Here is a 23,394-nt window from a genome sequence, read left to right as displayed (position 1 = left end):
TTTTATTCATCTGTTTAGATTAACTACATTACACAAATAAAAAGAACAAAACAGGACTTCTGAGCTTAAGTACTCAAAAACACCTAAGCCAGTAAGTCTTGAGGCTTGATATGGCCCTCTGGCCCATATTTATAGAGGTCACATGTTTTAGCTTTAATTAAAACAAACTGCATACTCTTAGCCCAATCCTAAGATCAAATTAACTTAGGATCAATTTCTAATCATTTTTCAACTTCGGTCAACCCTGAAGAGAGAATGCCATCACGAGGGTTGAGCTGGGTTGTTAATACCAGTTGGCAGCCACTTCTGGTTCAAGTCTATGTTATCCACGGTCCATGGTCTTTTCATATTTGGACCAAAGATATAAAAATATTCATTTAAAAATAATTACCTCATGTCCTTTTTTGCATCATGACTAATACATTACTGAGATCTGGATATTTAGGTAGCCTTGGTTCACCATGATGATGTCCCACTTTCTTGCCGTTCACAACTTAAGAAAACATCTGTCTTACTCTCTGCACATTTTAGCTGTTCAACCCCTCAATTCTAGTTACTCAGAACTGCTACGATTATATGCATTCTGGACACATAAGTACGACTTGATAGAGATGAGTGATGAGAACGGAGGAGCCATCACACTGAGTTTTACAGAATCTACCATGATTTCCTCAGCCCAATGCTTGGCTGATAACCACACTGGCATATCATTTAAGTAGATTAGTAATAAGATCCTCTAACTACTGCAAATAGAAATAAATGCAGTCTAGCTACATGACAGGTAGGCAAAAGTGGCCAACATAATTCCATATCTATGAGAGAGAAACATTTAGACAAAACAAACTCATTTATGTAAGAATAAGGAAAGTCTTAATAACTAGAACACCTGACTCAGAATCCTCATCTGTAAATTGGGGATAATAATACCTCATAGGGATGACATGGAGATTAAGTAAGAAACACTACAAAGAGTATTACAGATATATTAATCGTTGTTGTTTTTATCGCCTACAAGTATTAAAAATTATTCCATAAGGAAACTGACATGAGATTAATTTAGCTCAATCATTTTTGCTACAACTCCAAGAAACCTTGATTTGTGCTTGAAAATTGATAGGCATGTGAAATTATTAATTGCATGGCACTTTTATTACCTCTGTTGAAAACGCTTGTATGTTGATCAGCTGTGGCTCAGAAAAGAACTGCTGGTCACTAATTTTCAGGGAAAAGTAACCTTTCCTAAAAAAGGTCCCCAAGGAAAAAAAACGAGAAAATACAATCATTAAATTAGTCTTTAGAAAGACAAGAATTAAAAATATTTTCAAGTTATGTGTGTAAGGATTTTGGTCAAACCACTACAGTAATATAACATTCACACAATAAATAAAAATGACCAAGTAAAGGTGAACAAAGCGAGATGCAGGTAAAACTACTGCGCATTCTTAGGTCTTCTTATAATATAATTATGTAAAGCTTCCGCACCTTATCTTCTAAGTCGAGTACATAAAGTTTGAAAATTAGTTGTTGGGCCAAGACAAATTAGTAATGTATTGTTGGCTCATGATAAAATTGGAGAATGAAAGGTATCTTTCATTGTCTCTGACCAGTTCTCAATGAGTCCCTCTCTCTGCAAAATCTCTCTCCAAGCCCTGTCCAATTCATGTGAGTGGGCCCCCAATAACAGTATTTGCAGTGTTTTTATTACATGGTTCTACCTATCCACTCCCCTCCAGTCAAACACATACAACATTCTATGTGGACTGAACTAAAATAATTATTCCTCAGAAATTTGGAAGTAGACCGAGAACCCCTATTTGACTATGGGGAAATTTTAGTCTATAGTGTTGATGAGAATGTGGAGCAAACCGGTCTATAGGAGAGAGGTCAGTGACGTCTATGAGCCAAGACACGTAGGCAAGAGGAAGAACTGAGTCCTCCTTCCCATTCCCAGTTTTAGCTTCGGGGCTTGCCATGGAGCCCAGTTGCCCTTGATGTCTTCGAGATCTGAGCCATAACTGCAATGTTATAACAAGCCTTACTATTTTCCTTAATCTAGTTCGAGTTGACTTGCTTACTGGCAATCAAAGAATCTTAATTAAGAAAACAAAATAAGGCTTACTTTTTGCTGTGGTTTTTACTTCCTATAAAAGAGTGTTATTGTTCCAGCAGCTTCAGAGACTTTCAAAGGGAAGATAGGAGTTGCCCCCTTTCAAAGCCAAACCGAGAACAGAACTCACTTCAGGCTAGTAAGACATGTGATTAATGCATTATAAGAGGTTCTGAATTTGGGTCTAAGGTAGGGACCATTGTTTTAAAAGTTCTCTAAAACATTCTTGGAACTAACTACTGATATATGAAAGAATGTTGATAGATCTCAAAAGTATTATGGAAAAAGATTACATACTGTATGATTCCATTCACACGACATTTCAGAAAGGGCAAAGCTATAAGGGTAAAAAACATATCAGTGTTTGCCAGGGACTGGGAGAAAAGAGTGACTGTAAATGGAAATTTTGGGGGGGTAATGGAAATATTTATATCTTGAATATGGTTGTGGTCTCAAGACTGCAAGACTATATACATTTGTTAGCACTCATAGAACAGTACACTTTAAAATAGGGAAGTTCATTGAATGCAAACTACATCTCAAGAAACCTGATTTTTTAAAAAAAGGTTTCTTATTTTCCCTCCAATTCTATCTTCTTCTTCATTTTCTGCCCCATTTAAATCCTGCCCCTCTCCATTCCCACCTCCAGGCTTTAAAAGAATGCAATTGATGGGAACAATGAAATGAACAATGAAGGGGTGGTTTCCCAACCTACTGGGGAAAAATGATATTTGCTGGGACTGAAGTTCCAATGACTGTGTTCAGCCTCTCGGCAATTCCAGCTTATCACAGCTACTACAGCTACGTTTACAATTTGTCCTGTCCTCCACGAGAGCATTCCAATCCCAGAGGAATCCAGTTCTAAAGAATTCCAGTTCTAAAGAATCATGGTCAGTGTTTTCATGGGGAAAAACAAAAGCACAAGCTTATGTGGTAAGTTGTCCCTTTTGTTTTTGTATCATTCAAAGACATAGAATTTCATTTTTTCATGAGTTTCTACCAACATTATTTGTTTTACTATTCCTCTTATTTTTTTCTTTTATTAAAATTTTTAGATAAAGAAAATCCAATGTTAAATTGGTACCACAAAAAAGTACTGAAAAAAAATTCCCTAAAAATGGTTGCCATTCTTTGTCCCATTTAGGGGTGCAAAGCTGACTCTGCAAGAAAATAGGTGATGAAAAGTTAAAGAGGTTAGATAAACAAGAAGCTTCGCTTTGGTTGTCTTTCAAGCTTTACATACTTTATACACATCCAAAAGTGATTCCAGGACAAATAACTACAAGTATGGAGGTGTGTGACGGGGGGGGCAGGGTATGAGGGTGTGTGTGTGTGTGTGTGTGTTTGAGTGAGTGACAGAGAGATACAAACACTTAAAAACTATACTTGCAGCAAAACAAATGCATAATATAATGCATGAGTTTGAAGAGTGATGTGATTCTATGGCATCGAATGCCAGAGTTTTAAGCTCCAATACTTCTTGTCCAATACTTCTGTACAATACTTCTGTGTGCCCCTTGAAAGCATATCCACTATTCCTACTGTAATTGAGAAGGCAGAAATCATAGTGACTAAAGGCATGGTCTGTGGAATCATAGATCCTTGGGCTGGAGGCTTAGCTTGGTGCTCATAAGCTGTGAGGCCTTGGGCTAGATTATGTACACTCTTAAGGCCTTGGTTTCTCGATCTGGAGACTGGGGACATAAATATACATAATTCACATAAAGCGCTTAACACAGTACCTGGTTTATAGCAGCACTCAGTGAACATTAATTGCTCTTACTTCTATAAGATGGTCTTTTGAGGTTTATTAGCTCACTAGCTCCAAACTGCAAATAAAGTATCATTTACTTCCCCTCGCTCAACCTATCTCCTAGCCCAAGCCTTAAAAAAGAATCTCAACTTTAATGATGACAGTAGAAAATATTCACTGTGTCCTTATCACTGTTCTATGGGTATCAACTCTTTGTTTACACATATAGTCTACTTTGAATTATCTGCACTAATGAAGTGGAGCAGGGTGAAGGATAATCCAAGAGGCTAATCTTTGGGGTGCATTCTCTGATTTCTGTTTAGTAGATTTACTCTGCTAATTACATGGCTATATCTGCTTGGGTTACTGCTAACATTCAATTGCATTCCTGAAGCATACGTCAGCCGAAGTGGAGAAGACAGCCAGGAGTGTGCTAGGCACCAGAGGAAAACTGGATCAGGCTGAAAAATTAACCACAATTAATCCCATAAAGTGGATAATAAAAAGTTAACTGTGACTCTTCATTTCCTTCCAACTCTGAAATTCTAGGAACCATACAACACCTTGAAAAGTGTGTATTCTGTCTTCTAGACACTCCCTACTCCCAGTATATTACCGTAATGTTGAAGAAGCAGCTGTAGTATCTGAATGTATAACGGTTTTTGTTCCTGCTGGGCCAAAAAACCAGATAATTGTACTAGGAACTTTCCTGTCACATCAGAGAATTACCCATAATTATGTGATAAAATGAAAATGCCTCCAACAGAAGCACACTCTCTAAGCAATTACAGTGAAATGATGACAGGCAGCTGAAAGCATTTGGCATTTGTGGAGTATCGATCTTCCCCGCAAGAGAAGGGATAGCTATTGAGAAAGGGGAAGTGTGGAGGGAGAGGTGCAAAGCACTGGTGGAAAGGAGGCAGGAGGAAAACAACAGAACACCGAGTCACCTGGGTTTTTCTTTGCTGTGCACAAAACGCACTTTTTTCTCATTCACATCTTTCCAGCTAAAATGGCCAGCCTTGTCGAGCTGAACCTCTTTTCCGTTCCTTGAAAGCACTAGCTGCCCATTGGTGGGAGTGCTCACGACATGGAACAGGAGGTCTTCGACCCTGCCATCCTGGTCTTGGACATTCAGGAGGGAAAAATCCAGGGGCTTCATTGTACCAATTGCAAGGGTGAGGGAACCATTCACATGAAGACCAGGAGTGTGTCTTCTTCCTGGAAAACATACGAATCCAAAGGTGTGGCTTGGAAATTCACTATTTTTTTTTTTTTTTAAGAAATAGGCTTATAATGTTAATTCAGAGCTACAAAGATGAGACTCTAGGCTACTGTACACCATAAACTTCCTCCTAGTCCAGTGGTTCCTACTATGGATACACATGAGAATGACATAGGATATCAATGTCAAAGTATAAAACTCCTAGAAAAAAATAAGGAATAAATTTTTGGGATTGTGAATTAGACAATGCTTTCTTAAATGTAACACAAAGAGCACAAGTGACAAAAGGAAAAATAGATAGACATCACTTAAATTTTTAAAAAATGTTGTGCTTCAAAAGACACCAGCAAGAAAGTGAAAAGACAACCTGCAGAATGGGAGAAAATATTTGCAAATCATATATCTGAAAAGGGATTTGAATCCAGAATATATCAAGAACTCTGACAGCATAGTAAAAGACAAATAACCTATTTTTAAAATAGGCAAAGAATCTGAATAAGCATTTCCCCAGAGAAGATATTAAAAGGCCAATAATCACACAAAAAGGTGCTCAACATCATTAGCAATCAGGGAAATGTGAATTAAAACCACAATGTGATACCACTTCCCACCCACTTGGAAGGACAATAAAATCTGTTCCTGAGGATGTGGAGAAATTGGAACCCTCATACATTGCTGGTAGGCATGTAAATGGTACAGCACTTGGGAAAACAGTCTGGAAGTTCCTCAGACAATTAAACATAGAGCTTCCATATGACCCAGAATTCCACTCCTAGGCACATGTCCAAGAGAACTGAAAATATATATCCACACAAAAACTTGTACATGAATGTTCATAGCAGCATTATTCATAATAGCCCCAAAGTGGAAACAACCCAAGTGTCCATCAACTGATGAGTAGCAAACAAAATGTGGTCTTATCCACACAATGGGATATTATTCAAACATTAAAGAAATGACATACTGATATATGTCACAATATGAAAGAACCTTGGGAACGTTATGGCAAGTGAAAGAATCCAGACATAAAAGGCCATATATTGTATGACTCCATTTATGTGAAATGTCTAGACAAATACATATGGACAGAAAGTAGATCCATAGTTGCCAGGGGCTGGGGCATGGGGGCAGTGGGGACAGACTGCTAATGATTACTAAACTTTTTTTTTTTAAATGAGAAAAATGTCCTGAAATTAAACAGTGGTGATGGTGGCATAACTTTGTGAATATACTGTAAACCACTGAATTGTATACTTTAAAGGGTGAATTTTATGGTATGGGAATTATATTCCAATAATAATAATAATAATAATAATAATACGTATTATTATTATTATTATTATTATTATAATGAATCATATAGGGATCTTTTAAAACAATACTGATTCTTGGGCTCCATCACCAGAGAGTCTGACTTATATGTGCCAGGTGGGACTCTGCTGATACTACAAGCCCCCTGGGTAATCCTAATGGGTTCCAGGCTTGAGAACCAAAGTCCTATCCTGACACATCTGTCATATCTGACCATCAGACCCATCAAGGCCAAGAAAAGAGTAAGCGTCTGATACCGATGCTAGAACAGTACCAGTTAATGTACAATGAAGTACCATTATCGATGGCTTATATTAAGCATTTATGTGAAATACATACTCTTTGTTTAAAAATTTTACAATCTCTGTCCATAGGAACATCTGATGGCTGAATTAGGATTTCCGACCATGAAGCGAAATTCATTCCATCTCTTGCAAGTTGTTTTGCCTAGATTTGAATTGGTAGTGTTTCCTTCTATGTGTCCATCAGGACAATTTGAGAATACTGTGTCAGGGGACTATTTCTGCTGTAAAATTATTCTAATGAAAGTGAAATTCATTTTTGCACATTGACTTGTATAACATTCCAAGAGAAATAAGCTGACTCTTGTGTACTTGGTGTTTCCAGAAGGATCACAATAAAACAAGCCAAAAATAATTTTTCCTATATGAAGTCTTAATATCTTCAGAGGTTATAAATAGAGATGGAAAATATGACTGACTGCAAGTGATAAAATATGCCTCACATTATTGATGAAGGACACTCAAAAGCCAAGGAATGCTCAGCTATAACAGAACTCCTAAGCTTCATTCACCTACAAAATTTTGGGGGTTCAAAATTAAGATTAAATTTAAATTTGCTTCTGTTTGTTGTTTAGGATGAAGTGTCTGCCAATGTGTTGGACAAGATTAGCTCCATTCCCTTACTTGTTTCTTTATTCTTAATGGCGAACAGTGTGGCTCGAAACCCATTCATTTTGAGTTTGTGAACCTAATGGGGCAGGTTCCTCACACAATTTATTATTTATTTGTAATGGTGCACAAAGGATGCACCATTGTACCCTATCATAATTAGCTCTACAAGTTTATATAAATATAAATAAATTACAGCTATAAGTATAGATATAATTTTCTACAACATGGTTGTGGTTCAGGAACATAACTAAGTTTTATGCCAAATTTCTGATCTGATAGTTGTGACTTTTAAAGCACAGATTGCTTCTTTCTCTCCCTCCAAAAATCTTAGAAGTTAACTTTTTCCAATTTTCTATGTTCTATAAAGAGTTCCTTATTCTCAGCAGCACCAGGGTTTTTTTCGAATGATATAAAATGCGAATCCTGAATTTTATATGATGTGAGCCAATTGTATGGGCAAACTCAGCCTTTGCATGGAGAAATTACAGGTGAATTCACCAGACAATCAGAGGAAAAGCACTTACCAGTGCATGTTTCATTAGAGGAGTGGGCAGAGAAGCCAGGAATACAGTTGGAAACACAAAGGCTACTCTTCAGAAAGAACCCATGGTCACAGAGGTGACATCGGTCTCTGTGGCTGCACTGCAAACACCCCTGAGGGCAGGCTATCGAAGAGAGGACATGCTAAGTGAGGCAAAACAAAGGCACTGGCACACCCCGCTAGGGCCACCAGTGATAAAGAAATGAAGAGTGAGAGCACAAGAAACACATGATCCCCAACTGCAGCAAAAGATAATTCCAACGGTTTCCTAAGAAATGTCATACAGAGCTGATCTATCCTCAGAAGGATTGGGAGGTGCACACTATGATCTGAAAATGTTTCACATAAATGGATTGTTTAAAAAGTTAACCATACTGACTTGTAAGAGAGGCAGTTTATAATGATTAAGAGCATAGGCCCTTTCTAGGTACTGTTCCTCTTCTACCACTTACCAGTTGTTGAACTTGGGCAAGTTCCTTCCTTAATCTGTGGTGCAATTTTCTCATCTTAATGGGGAAACTAATAGCACCTACTGCAAATGACTGTTGGGAAAATTACATGTGTTACAATGTGTCATGACCAGAACAGTGCCTGGCACACAAAAAGACTCAATCACACTACTACTATCACTGCTCCTCCTTTATTACTTTTACTATTATTATTTTAAGTGCATGAGGAGAACAAGCTATTTAAAGGACCATAGATTATTTCTTTGGGTCAAGTTAACAATTTTCTACAAATCAAGTGTTCACAGCCTAATTTTTCTGCTTCTTTAATTGAGATTTGTTAGAGAGAGGCAGAACGGTCTGGTTTAAAGAGCCCTGGTTTAGCATAAAAAATTGGAGTTTAATATCTGATTTTATGTTGTTCTGGTTAATACTCTTAAGCCTTGTTTTTTGTTTTTTTGTTTTTTTCACTTGTAAAACAGGATTCATAGTGTCTGCCATATTTTGCCAGGTGATATTGCCAATCTTGTGAATATTAAATGAGATAATGCAGATGGAGGAAAGTTGATGAAACATAAAATGCCATATCTAGGTAATGACACTATTATTAAACGTCGGGTTCTCTTTAAAGTGCAGCACATGATACCAAGTTTTGATAGAAATGATGAGAACACATTGAGTAAACTCTCATGAATAACTCAATGGACAAGGAGATTAAGACTTTGAGTTTAACTTTAGTTTCATAATAAAAGGTCAATGTGTCTCACTAAATTGTCCCCAGAATTCCCACTCTTCAAAAATATTACAGCAATATCAAGATCACCAGTAATTTAGTCTACACACTGAAAATTCTGTGCCCATATCAACAGAAATAATCCATTCTTAATGCATACTGCAACTTAGTTCAATATAAGTTTTACATTCCATAAAATATTGGCTTCATTTCCATAAAGACCTTTAGGGACAATATTGATTTGTACAAGAGAATTATTGGCTTGTACTTCTATATTCTATTTAACCAGCAACTGGCAGGCATGCATGGGAAGCCATCAATTACTTAGGCCAAGGTCCCTGGGCTTTTATTCTGCTTTGAATTCTGATTCTCTTTGGTTACCTGACATGCTTGCTGCTCTCACTTCTACCAGAGAACTCAGCATAGTCTCCAAGTTACCTGTGCATTTGCGATTTGCATGATCTGTAAAGTACCCCTTCCCACATTCCTGGACACACTGGGCTTCCAAGAGGAGAAATGGCTCTTCACAGCGGGTGCACTCATGAGGACCTTGGCACTGGAGACAGTGGCTGTGACAGCCTGAAAGACAGAAGTCAAATCAACAAGAATGTGTATGGCTTTGCAAGGGGCTCCTGGCCCTCTTGAAGAGGTAGCATTAGACATGATGAGCCATACAACCTGTGGTGCTGGGCAGAGCAGCAGATTAGGAGTCAGGAGCCAGGCTTCCGGTTGTGACTACTGTACTTACCAGCTGAGTGACAGAACTAGTCACTCCACTTCTGTGAGCCTCAGTGTTCTCTCTTACATAATGGAAGAAGACATACTGTCCCACCCAGCTCCCTGGGTAAAGATCAATTAAATAATGGAAAATACAAGGCATAGGCAAATTAGAAATTGATGGATATTAGCCATTATTGTTATTATTAACTAGTTTTTGGCTCTTTGTAGTGTTTTTGTTGAAGTATCAATCTTTCCTGAATCACCCAGTTATCAGAGTCCCCTAAGAATGTTCCCGGGAATGTCTACTTTGGGTGGGAATTTTGGGGTCTGAAGATTTTGTGATGCTAAATTAAGGCTGAAGGGGGTACTGGGCCAGGAAAAGGCGATGGTGTGACATAAGGTATAGGGAGAGTTGTGGAGGGAGATGGTGGAATAATGTGGTCTTTCCATGTGTTCAGGTGACCAGAGTACACAGATCTCTCCATCTGGAGGACAGGACTGTTCAGTGTTTAAGGAAATCCAAAAGTAATGGTAGAAACATACCTTTTTATGTGGCCATGTACCCCCCAAATTCCCACAGTGACTTTCGATCTTAGCAAATGTTGTATTTGGGCATGGGAGAAGAAAAGACATACATTTTCATTATATCAAAGAAAAGCTCTTAGGAAAGAAAGCAGAAATTAGAGAAAAAGCCAGAATGGAAACTTGCCACAGCCTCCTTCTCCAAGCAGTAAAACCAGAGGAGGCTGAAGCTTGGATGAGCGCAGAACAGGGGCTCCAGACACTTACTCTTGCAGAGGCCCGAGTCCCGGTAAAATGAAGGTGAGCACTGCTCCACACAAGCCCCATCCTGCAGAACGTAGCCATCCATGCACTGCAGGCAGTCTGTCCTCAGAGGCCCGCTGCATGCATTGCAACTCCAATCACACTCTATAAAGAAAGTCCACATTAGATCACCTTCCTTCCTATCCACCCTTGGTCCCGGAACCTAATTTATGAGGATGCTGTCTGCAGCTGCAAGGGAGAAAGTAAGGACAACATGAGAGATGTCAGATAAGTGAGCTCTAACGAGGCTCTGCTTGTAATAGCTGAATGCCTCTCTGAGGTTTGGTGTTTCCTAATTATGTTAGACATGAGCTCGTACAAGGATCACTCTGTGCTCCTGCAGAGCCTGCTTGTCAGCGGGGCCACTGAGGAACCAGATCAAGTTGCTCTTATTCCATGGGCCCCAGAGTTCTTTATCCCTGAGTTGCAGTCTTCATGCAAAGTCTGCTCTAGGGAGTGGCCAATATGCTTCACAAACCTAACTGGACCTCTTCCAAATGCATGAGAGGTAAAAGATCAACTGGGAATGCAGCTGCTGCCTCCACCAACATCAGCTGTGTGACTCTATTTCTCAAAAATCAGGTGCTGACAACATGACAGGAAGAATGACATTGTAGAATTAAACAGGGCATAAAGGAACTGTGCAGAAAGACAGGGCTTATAAAAATAACAGATAGTCTAATGTAGAGCAGAAATACTGACTGGCTTGCATGTTCCTTCATTCACCAAGCACCTGCAGGACACACAGCACTGAACAGTGGTACAAAGTGGTAGGTGCAGACCCTGCCCTTGAGGAGCTTATGTGCTAGTGGGTCCTAGCCTTAGAATTGCACCCAAACAACCCTGCAGGGTTGTTAGAAATGCAGATGATCAGACTAATGTCAGAACTAAGAACTACCAAGTCAGTCTCAGGCATTGGGGCCCAGGAAAACGTGTTGCTGCTACTGTTGTTTTTGTTCTTATGATTATTATAGTTATTGATGTTGTTGCTATTGTTTTAATGCCTCAGGCAGTTCAGATGCAGTCAGAAAACTCGTGTTTGAAAGCCAAAGCTCTAGCTGGTAAGGCAAGTCCTTTATGTGTGAAAGATGGGACAAGATGGCATGGTTAAGCCATCTTGTTTTTTTTAATTTATTTTTTATTTATTTTTTATTTTTTATGGTGACATTGGTTAATGAAATCCAGTAAGTTTCAGCTGTACATTTTAACAGTAAGGCATATATATATGTTTACACTGTGTGTTCACCTCCCATAGTTAGATTTCTTTCTATCACCACATATTTGACCCCTTTGACTTCATCTATCTCCCCACTCCCAGCACTTGAGTTTTGAAGTCAGGTAAATCTGTATGCAAGTCATGGCTTTGCCACTTCTAATCTGCATATCTTACACACTTTCCTTAAACTTTTTAGGCTTTGGTTTCCTTATCTATAAAACAGGGATAAGAATGAAACCTTTCGCATAAGGCTATTGTAAATATTAAATGAAATGATGAAAGTAAAGAACTTAGTGCAGTGTGTGGCACATAGTAACAGCTTCATAAATGTTTGCTGCTGAACTGTTTATCTTGGAGAAATAGCTCCACTTGGGGCTGCCTCACCCCTACCTTCCCTTCCCACTAAGAGGCTAAGGAAACCTCTCATTAGTCACCTTTCTCTCTTCCTTGATGCAATATTTCCAAGTCCCAGGAAAGCAGGTAAATGTGCAAGACAGTACATGTGCTTCCAAGAAGATTTATAAAGTTAATCTCACTCATTTATTTGGCTAAATCAGTCCTGAGGGAACATGACTAAAACAGTGCCTTGAAAACTGCCAGCATGGTTATGAAATCATTTACAACAGGGAGGATTTGTGATAATCTTGTTTTTCACCACAAACTAACAACCACTGGCTAGAAGGGAAAAAAAAATCAGAAAAGCTTCCATGGTCTTGAGCATAGACCACCTAAATTGACAACCAAGTAGAATTTCTTGGAATAGAAAGTGTGCAATTTTGCTAAGGCTTAAAGCATCCCAAGTTTATTTGACAGATGTTCGACCTCCATATCTGAGCCCAAGCTTCCCTGGCAGAACTGAGAGAGATAGAGGGAAACATGGAATGGAGGAATGGAGAAGGGAAATAGAACATGAGCAAGGCTAATTCATCCTTTAACTCTGCTTTCCGTTTGGCTAAGCACTGCCATTTAAAGAGCAAAAGCCCCCAAAATTCTAACCACTGGAAAACAAGAAAAAAGATACTTGGTTTTTGACATTACCTCCTTAATGTCAAAACTCCTTGAGGTCATAAACTCCTTGAGGACAGGGACTATGTTTTTATTCATTTTAGTATGTTAAGCAGAGATGACCAAATCAGAAATAACTCCTGGCCTCATTAAGCACAGAGTCTAGCAATGTAAAGTTGTAAATGCGAGTGCCTACAGAGCTCAGGAAGGTGACGTAAATCTTTGAAATAGGCCTGGTGTGACATAATGGTAACCTAAAGAAATGTTCTATCCAATGAAAATGACAGTTACTCATCTCCCAGCTACTGCTACATTTTGAGAATGCAAATCCAGTATTGTTAGATCTTCTGATTTTTCCCAAAAGAAACTGAAAAATCTCGATTTTTGTATGTGAAATTTTCTGATTTTTAAAGGCAAATATTAAAAAGTTTAAAACATTGGAATATTATGTGGGTCAAATACAACTTGAGGGTTTCCAGTTTGCCACCTCTGGTCTAGGTACCAATATCTTGTACGTCTGGCATATAGTAGGCACTCAAAAATAGTTGTTTAACAAATAAATTAATGAATGAATAAATGAATACATGCATGCATAATGACTTCTTGCTACCAAGTCTAAATGTATGATGACAGCATTTTCCCAATGTGGGAGACTGAACATCATTCATAAAGGGGTATCACTGAATGAAAGAACTGTGCAATTCAGGAAGAGCTTTACCTTTGCATGTCTTGGTGGAGAAGTCAAGATAGTACTGTGGGGCACAGCTCTCATACTGACACTCGCCAAAGAGCAGGACCTTGTGTGGATCTCGGCAGGAGGTACAGCTGGCCTGTGAATCACAGCTTCTACAATGTGTGTTGCATGCTGAGCAGATAGAGAAAGAAAAAGACCAGGTGATTACAATTGCAAATACTGAAGCAGTGATCAAACCTGGACAGATGCTTCGAAGGAACAAAGCCTTCTCCAACCTGTTCTTTAATTATGGCCCATAACACTCCCCCATGATCATCAGAAACAGAAAATGTTAGTCTTATTTTCCAAGATAAAAAAGATAATCTTTTTTTTTTTTCCAAGAAAGATAAATTACAAACACAAGAATAGAAATTTCACATCCGAATTGCCCTGTGATTCAGCAATGGAATTTATACTTATTCCAAGATCTCTGGAATGACAGTATAGAGATTTTATTTGAACCTTATGTCTTAAGGAATCAAGCCCCCTCTATAGTTTATGATGTAGAATCAGAATTTGATTCTACAAGGTTAAAATTAGGCATCAAGATTATTGTGGAGCTCAGGAAATACCATATTATAAGATACAAAAAACTTACAGGTGACCTAGCTTAGTGATTCTTAGCAGCCACTTAATTCAGGCATACAGGGATGACCCCCAGATCTGATGTATTTCCATCTTCCCTAATTTAGTAATTGGCATTTCTCTATCTACTCAGCCATTTGTGCTAGAAACCTGGGAGTCTATTTTGATGATTCCACTCCTCTTCCCCATTTTTCTCACTCCTAATCTAATCATTTACTGGATCCTATTTACTGGAACTCTGCTATATAATTTTCAGGACTTTTTGCTTTTCTCCATATCCACAAATGCCATCAATACATCCAAGCCATCATCTCCCTCTGGATTACTACCATAGCCTCCTACTTGGCTTCCTCATATGCGGTGTGACCCCCTTGCAATTTATTTTCCATGTACCCACCAGAATGATTTTTTCATTCATACTACTCAGGCTTCAGAGGTCAAGTTCATCTATGAACTCATATTTTTCTTCGATCCTAGGAAACTTCCAGCCTTCATTTCTGCAAATATTGCTCTTCTATCATTTTCTTTATTCTTTCCACCTAGAAATCTTAATACACATATTTGAATCCTGTCAATATAATCTCCAAGTCTCCTGTCTTTAACTCTTACTCATTCTTCAGTCTCTTCTTCAAGGTCTTCCCTGACTCTCCAGTCTGGACTAGGTCTCCTAGTTACTGCTCTTATAACATTCTGTATATTTCCTTCATGTCATACATAACAATTTTCATGTCATTGATTATCTCACATCTGTATCCTTTAAGCTGTAAGCTTCATGAAAGTAAAGATCAGGTTTGTTTTGTTCCTTTTGAACAGTCCCAGCACCTAGCTGGTTATCTATCATATTGTAGGTGTTCAAAAAACACTTGCTGTATAAGTGAAAGCAGCCAGGTATTTTAATTATATATACTCAAGCACTAGCATCTCTGCTTCATTCTGCAGTCTTCTCTAAGTATATGTCAAAGAGAATGTCTAGAGAGTGATCATGTGAGTCTAGATCAATGGGATATTGAAACATGACGCACAGTGCAAGAAAATTACTTCCCTATAAAAGAAAATCCTCTTGTTTCATCTATAAGAAAAGCTATTGGTATAAAATATTCATTATAGTATATAGATTTATAATTAAAAGTCCTAGGAAAATTCTAGACAGGATTTGCAGATACTTTGGGAATAATTAAAAAATAATTTTAATTGTGGGAAACTTACATGAGACTAAACTTTTTCAATTTTTTGGTTAGGATTTCTATACACAGTGTATCTTAATTTTGGCAATGTTTGACCAAAGGTCCAAAGATAAACTCATGAATATAAAAATAAAGTGGAGTCTAGTAGTCAAAGATATTTTTGAAGATGGTTGAAATGCATACTTAAAAAGGGATCAGTAAATATTTGTAACTGGTAAAAGAAATGTCTAGTGGAGTATGATAATCAAGTCTTAATTTTTTACTTGAACAATATTTTTCCTAATGACTTTAATGAAAACAAAGAAATCATTCAATGATATTTAAATAAGCCATATATATATCTATATAGGAAATGCACATAGTTAAGTTTCACCAGCCGAAAAGAATAATAACTCAAACTTATTTTAGCCAATTGAAGCCAGAAACTAAAAGTAATCAGATAAAATAAACAAAGCCATAACTCCTGCATTTATGATCTATAACTAATTGCATAGAGGATACAGAAAACCTTAGACAGCAATTCCTATACAAAATGATCTAAGAATTGCAGTTAATTAAAAGCTTACTAAAAGTGTGATATGGTTAATAAAGAAACTAACACAATCCTAAGCTAACGAGCCCTCATGTAACCTAAATGTCAGCTGGATCTCTCTGCTTGACATGGAGCTGCAAAATGGAATCCAAATGCTAGTCCTCAGCCTGGAGTGACAGGTTAACGCCCTGTCCTGCCAGCTGAGAGTTTCCTATAGTTTACTTCCTCAAGCTTCTGTCTCCCTTTATCTTCTCGAATCCTTCGATACAGTCTTTCATTTTCCCTTGGAACCTCAGATGTATATAACTCAGCCCTTCACTGACTTCCAAAAGGAATGGATTCATGTTGAGCAATTTGAAACATTAAAAGAGAATCTGGAGGGAGGCAATAATGTCACACAGAGGAGCACGAGGCTTCCACCATTTCTTTTTGAACCATTCCTCCTCTCTCATTAACCCTCATCCCTCTCCAAGGCAATCTGGTTCTCAGCTTCCATCATCAGAAGAATGTGGGTAAGGAGTATTTTCTCTATCTTATGATATTTATACCTCACAAGGTATTGGTCCTATTGCAACCATGTTGATGCGACCACATCTGAAATAGCAGGTACAGTTTTTCTGAGGTCACTGACCCATGGAAAATGCCAAGAGGACAGTGAAGGAAGAGATGAGTGGACCAGAAACCAGTGAGAGAAGCTGGGATATACTTTAACCACTGTTCATTGAGGAGGAAGGGACCTCGCAGCTCATGAAGTCCATTCTCCCTCTTAAATAGGCTTGTTGACTACTGCAGCTCTAAGAGATGGTCATCCATTGCTGCTTAATACTCCATTGGGTCCAGTTCTGCCCGGAGCAGAGCAATGGAAGACGACAGTTAATTTCAAACTTTTGGAGGTAATCATGTGGAAGAGGGAGGAGACTTATTCTATATTGCTACAGGGGACTAGAGCTGATGAGAAAGAACTGCCAAACACTAGACACTAGCGCCGCCCCCCACCCCCCCCAAAAAATGGACTTGGCTTCCTTCCTCATCTATAGAAGTATGCTGGGGGTAACGAGAAAGAATCTCTGCACTGGGAGCCGAGTTGGCTCGGGGAGCCCCCAAGTTCTCTTCCTACTCTAAAGCACTATAATTTCAAGTGCTGGGAACCTCATTTATCATCTTTTTAAAAAAGTTCCCGCCTCAGCTAGTCCTCCTTAAGTTTTAGAGCTCCTTGTGTAATTTCTAAGGGTTTCCATAATCAGAATCTAGATAGCTCTCCAGTGCTTACTTTCTCCTACGATATGGTTACTAATACCACTCCTTAATACTGATTATATTTCCTTAAAAGCCCTTTACTACATTATTTCTAAAATTGTCAGGCCTATAATTGTCTATAATGATGAGTATTAGAAAGAGACGTTGGTTTCGTTTTTTGTTTTTTGTTTTTTTTTTACAAACTAAATACTCAAATATCTCAACTTAGGGGCATGCTTTATTCAATCTTAGAAAGAAAGAATGAAACTTAAGCTTTAGCAAAGAACTAAAGTTAGGAGATTCTTAATTTAATGGAAAGTCTATAAAATCCTATTTACATGCTGTCATGGCAAACGCATTTGTGCAGAGATCAAGCTGCACCAAGGCAAAAGCTTCCCAGAAGAAAAGTATTTCAATGCAACATATTTTTGTGACCTATAGTCTTATAAAGTATTCTACTTTTATTTTGAACTTTTATTTCTGTGATTCCACTGCTGCGAAGAGCCTGATAAATCTAAGTCACAATTTCTCCACCGACGCTCTCTTGCTCATGAATAGAACGTGCAGGTATTTCATTCGCGTCTCTTGTGTTACAGAATCTACAGATTCTGGCAGCCAATTGATTTATACCAAGCAAAGATTTTATTACAAAAGTAAAGAAATCTTTTCATCAGTTCAAAAAGGAATTTTTATGTCTGGTATCTCAACAAATGATGCAAAATCGTGAGTTCCATATAACTTCATTTCAAATGCAAATTCTTGCAAATGTCTCAATAAACTAGCTTTGATTAGTTAGCAATATCTTTCTTCCTAAAAAATATAAATATCTTCTATTGCTTGGTTTGGCTCTCATTCCAAGTGATGCTAATGATATTGATAACAACATCAACAAGGGCTATACTGAAAGTTTATTCTATGCTGGGGGTCTGCGCTCAGTGCAATAATATCAGATGTAGGTACTATTATAATCCTCCTTTGACAGAAAAAGAAACTGAGGCCTAGGCATTAATTCACTTGCTCAAGGTCACAAAGTGGCAGGTAGAATTTGAAATTCAATTACCCAACTCTAGAGCCCACTCTCGTAACCATTACTCTATAATTCCTTCACTTCCTAGGACATAAAATTGAAATATCAACATTGTATTTGTTAACTGTCATTTTCAAAATGAGAAAGTATAACAAAAGTTTTTTTGCAAATGATTCTTCACTGATTGAGATAAAGTAAGCCACCTCAGCCTATCTCAAAAGTGTTCCTTCATCTGTGAAAGATTTCCTAATTTTTTTTCACTCAGATTTGTCCTTTCCTTAATTTATCCTAACTCTTCGTTTTCCCTGACTCAAGTGATTACTCATATTTTGACTTATTTGAAAAATAAGACATCTATACAAGTAACACTCATGCAAGACAAAATAACTACTGTTTGGGCAGAAACTAAATGCTCTGCAGCATGTCAGGTCTTGCTCATTGTCAATATTCAAGAAATACATGTCGAAACAAATTAAATCCAGAGAAGTGTTTGGGTCACTGATGTGTTCTAGAACAAGACCCACTCTCTCTCAGGATCTTGGAATTGAATTGCTGAGAGAAACCATAAGGTGAAATAGACTAACAGTTTATTTTTTGAGATGACTAGAGAATAGGGAGGTTAAATAACTGGCCCAAGATCACACAGTTGTTACTTGCAGAGATCCCCAGCCTAGCATTTCCAATCAAGCTGATATCTGAGTTATAATCTGCTAATGGCATCCATATGCGTTTGCAGACTAATTTTTTCCATTTATAAAAATGAAGGTTACTGCGTGAGAATATAGAAGCAAGAACTTCACATTTCCTTTGATGACTTCAGAGGAACAAGAAAAAGGAGAAAGTTCATTTTTAAAAACGTACGCTGACAAGCATGGCTGTCACTGAGATAGTGCCCTGGGAAGCAGGTGGTGCTGCAGGTGCCCAGGTGGGACAGAACAAGGTTGGTGTCGCATGAGGAGCAGGAGAAGGGTCCTCTGCCCTGGCAGGTTCTGCAGGAGGAGTGACATTCTACAGGGGGAAAAGAGACACAAAAAGAACGTGTGAAGCCAAACTCCCTTCCAAAGCAGCATCCTAAGAGCCCTTCATAAAAACCCCAACACTGAGAGCATTAGCTGGTCTGGTTTATTATCCCACAGTGTGCTCCCTGCTCTCGCTCTCGCATGCTCTCTCCGCTCTCTCTTTCTCTTTGTCTCTCTCTGTCTCTGTCTGTCTCTGTCTCTCTGCTCTCCCTCACCCTCTCCCTCTATCTCGAAGTTCCAGCCTTCTCAGCTATTGCCCCAAAGAGAAGCTCATGAGGCACTGCCAGCTCCTGTGTCCAGCACTTACTCACTTTTACAAGCTCCTTTCTCTGCATAGTATCCAGAAGGGCAATCGGGAACACAGTGGTCCCCTAGCAGCAGGTACCGGGCATTCTGGCACTTCAGGCAGATGCTTCCAGTGTTGTGGAGATCAGCTGCACAGCGCTGGCACAGAGGATGGCAGTCTGGAGAGGGCAGGGGAGCAGAGAGAAGGCAGAGATGATATGAGCACTAAGTCTCATCATTACACCGAAGGGCAGATGGAATTGCAATTACCACTGTTGCTGTACAGACAGCCAGAGTAGCCCAAAGGCAGTATATGGCAGTAAAGCAGGAGCCTGGGACCTGTGCAAATTGTGTGTTTGAGGTTTTAAACAAATGGCCAGGCCCAGAACAGCAATCAAGTTTTCATCCCTTCCTAACTGAACAACCTTCAAGTACTAGGGCAGCATGTGATAGATACTTGCTAGTGGGACAGAAAGAACTGTCAGAGTCATGGAAACAGCATCATCAGTGCTCTCCCCATTTTCCCCAAGAGCTCAGAAAACTTGAGTACAGCATATGCCCCTGACTCCCAGGGGCCCTGAGCAGTGCTCAGCGCCCACACATGGCTCCTTCCAGGGTCAGTCCACCAGTCTCGGGAGTTGGCATGGAGGGATTGGGGTTAGCAGATAATTGCGTTGAGTTGGCAAGAAACTTTAGTTTTTAACTAGAGAGAAACTTATGAAGAAGAATTACGAGTTGAAAATTCATTTCCCTGACCCGGTATATAGCTCACAGAAGCTCTGCTGTACCAGGTGTGATTGAAGCCACAAGACAAATGATCTGGTACGGCCAGCACTGACTCTTGTTCTCGCACATATAACAGTCATCCTTTAATTAAGGAACTTGATTGTGTTTAGGTGAAAACATCCTCTGTCCTGCTTTAAGTGGTAATTACCCTTCAAGTCCCATTTACTATCCTCAATCCCAAAGGCAGAAAAAATTACCCACCAAAATGAAAAAGGAATAAAGACCCAGGAAAAGAGAAGAAAGAGTTCTGGTTATTGGCCTTTCCATCTTCCCCTGTAGGAGACAAAGCACGGTTTGCACTTGCTAATGCCCCACCTAGGGACCAGAAACATCTTGTTTCATCTCAAAGTCTTTTAGCTAGAGATTGTGATTTCTAGTGACGTTTAGGCTAAAAGATCCTGTCATTGAACGGATTGCCTAGACCTGAAATCTGCTAAAAGAGGTCTTTCTGTACCCTTAGTGATACAGTTTCTTAACTGCTGATCGTCCGAGACTTGTTCCCTGCACAAGAAGCAGATCCCAGTCCCATATCCAGTGCCCACTTGCCCACACGAGAAGACTTTCTAGGGCTTTAGAGCCACTCCAGAATTTGAACCAAAGTGTCATTCTCAAAAATGCTGACTCTTCTAGAGGTGCACAAACTAACAGCCCCTGACCTTTTTCTGAACTTTGGGAGTTTCGAATTACGGGCAGCATTTTGCCAATACTGGGAACAATTCTGGCTATCCTGAGAGCCAAATTAATCCCCATGATAGCCCTTCAGTGAATTATAATGGCAATCATGACTATATTGAGAGAAATATGATAAGGAGGCTATTTCCCCTGATTTAGTGTATGATTTCCACACAATGCCAGCCTTTTTGTTCTCTTTTACTATACCTTCTTCACAGTGCCAGGAACATAGTCCTACATGTGCAAAAGGGAGATTTAAAAAGCTTCAAAAGCTGCTGGAGCAAATGGAAGAGACCGTGTTTTGTGATTACCTTAATGAGCGGGTACATGTTAGAATTGGACACTTGGGAAACATTACTGATTCAAGGCACCATTATTTGAAAAGTCATGGCCTTTTCCTCTTTAAAGCCAGTGCTTACAGAGAGTTCTGGGCTCAGGCATGCATCAACAGGATCTGCAGGTGTTCAGTGGTCTAAAAACCAGTTGCATCTAACTGAAGCTTTCTCTAATGTGCAATTAAAGAAATGAAAAAGAATAATCACCTGGGGATGCTTTGAAGAGAAAGTAAGCAGATCTAAAGTAAATATTTTTGGATTTGTCTTATCTTCAGGATCTCTAAAAGCTGTTAAAATGAGGAGTGATATATAGTAATTACTTCTAAAGGAAGCTAGAGCTAGGTTATGGACACTCCCTCCCACTCCCCTGGCAGCTTTAACCCCTTTCTACTCTTTTCCAGTCACCATCCCTACCCTGCCCACCTCCTGCCAGGTTGTCTCATCTTCTACTTCATCCAGCCCAACAAGCATGAGTACCTTCCTTCCTGTCAACCTCAAAATATCTGTCTTTACCCATTTTTATTTTATTTCTTCTCTCACAGGATAAAATGGCTAATTCCGCCACTAACATTCTTGATCCGACTTTCAACATTATTTCAACATTATTTCATTTTACCCCCATCTCTCCTTACTCTCCTTGACCTCAACCTCTGAACAGGTTCTACCTCAACTACCCCCAAAAAGCTTTTCTCTACAACCACCCCATCTCTTGCCACTCCTTACCACCCAATTTCCTTGCCTCCCTAATTCTGTACCTCATTGTAATCTGCCTTCAACCTCCACAATTTTACTGTGATATTGCCCTTACAAATGCCTCTGACTGCCTCTTAATGACCAAATCTAATGGCCTCCTCTGATTCTTAACCTACCTAAAATCTCTGCAACACATGACACTTTGGGCCACTCTCCTCCAAGACCCTCTGACCCCATTCGCATGCTTTGTCCTGGGGCTTCTCTTGGCCAGGTTCTCATTCCCCACCTCTGACCACCTGATAAGTGTAGAGATTCCTCACAGTCCTCAACTTCTGTCCTCATAACTGAGTCTCATTCTCTGGAGGCTTTAAACCAAACATGGCTATTTGCTTCATATTTTGGTGTACAGCTACCAGAACCAGTGGAAAGGGCTTAAGAGTTTCAAATACTCAAAAATTTCAAGGCCTCTGCCTCTCTCCATGGCTCCATGTTAAGTCTTAGGAAGGCATCGGGGCAATCACTAGACGTATCACATTGCATGATGGAGTGAGTACCCAAAGACGAGGAGAAGTCAATAAATGATACCTGAAAATATAATACAATCAACTGCAGATTGCCCAGATCATCACACTGATCCAAGTTAGTTGATAGTTTTACCTTATACACAAGGCTATAACTACCTGAGTCTGAAAAGTTGGTCTCTAACTCTTTTTGTCCACTACCTGTATTCATTCCTTATTCATTCCTCCACAGTTCTAAAAGTCATACTGAAAATCCAATCCTATGAGCAAATTCATTCAAAAACAACAATATGAGGGAGTCCCCTGTTAATACATTCATGCAAACCTCCCATCCGAGCTCTGTCGTATACAAGCTGCCAACAGACCATTTAAATAAATATGTTCTAAAGTCAATCTGAAGGTTGACTGACTTTTCTTAAACCAACCAGAAAAGAAAAATAAATTCCTAAAACCTAAGAAACACCTTTGTCTTGAGAGGTTTGAAGTAAAAATCTCTTTACAGGAGAGAATTCCTTGGGAGAGCTCAAAATGAGTAATGATGATGTACAGGGAAAGAGGCCAAAAGTCAGAGCAACAAGGGCTTGAAAATTAATACCAGTATTCTGACTTACAATCAGAAAAGTATTGTTCCCAGGGGCAGACTACAGAGCTCAGGCATGACAGCTACAAGTGTCCAGTCCCACTGGGCACCACCTGCACGCAAGCTTCAGGTGCAAGCTCAGGGCACCACCATGATCTACACAGGAGAGGGGCTGAGTGGGGCTCAAACAGGGATCTCAGAGTTTTATTTTTCTGACTACAGTGAGCCATGGAAAAAAAATGAAGAACATTTTTACAAAGTATAAATAAGCATAAAAATTGCCCAAGTAGGCTTTTCAGATGAAATATCAACATTAACATTTTTCTGAGTTCTTTTCTATACAATTTTACACATATAGATTTTTATATAGATGAAACTATATTAAATATTGTCATGTAATATCTTTTTTT

At 39.1% G+C, this 23,394-nt stretch overlaps 1 protein-coding gene across 1 annotated transcript in view; it reads right to left on the bottom strand.

The window, feature by feature from the left end:
• The window catches only part of FRAS1 (Fraser extracellular matrix complex subunit 1), a 421,815-nt gene that overhangs the window by 134,366 nt on the left and 264,055 nt on the right, over nt 1-23,394 (bottom strand). Inside the window, exons 21-28 of the mRNA XM_011360633.2 lie at nt 19,424-19,576; nt 18,955-19,101; nt 13,515-13,661; nt 10,540-10,680; nt 9,469-9,609; nt 7,835-7,975; nt 4,811-5,081; nt 1,155-1,239 (exon numbers count right to left, since the gene is read on the bottom strand). Coding sequence (XP_011358935.1) covers nt 1,155-1,239; nt 4,811-5,081; nt 7,835-7,975; nt 9,469-9,609; nt 10,540-10,680; nt 13,515-13,661; nt 18,955-19,101; nt 19,424-19,576 — 1,226 coding nt within the window. The remainder of the gene's footprint in view (nt 1-1,154; nt 1,240-4,810; nt 5,082-7,834; nt 7,976-9,468; nt 9,610-10,539; nt 10,681-13,514; nt 13,662-18,954; nt 19,102-19,423; nt 19,577-23,394) is intronic.

The sequence above is a fragment of the Pteropus vampyrus genome, unplaced genomic scaffold, assembly GCF_000151845.1.
Source record: "Pteropus vampyrus isolate Shadow unplaced genomic scaffold, Pvam_2.0 Scaffold56, whole genome shotgun sequence".
Lineage (NCBI taxonomy): Eukaryota > Metazoa > Chordata > Mammalia > Chiroptera > Pteropodidae > Pteropus > Pteropus vampyrus.
This window is presented reverse-complemented; position numbering and strand designations above follow the sequence as displayed.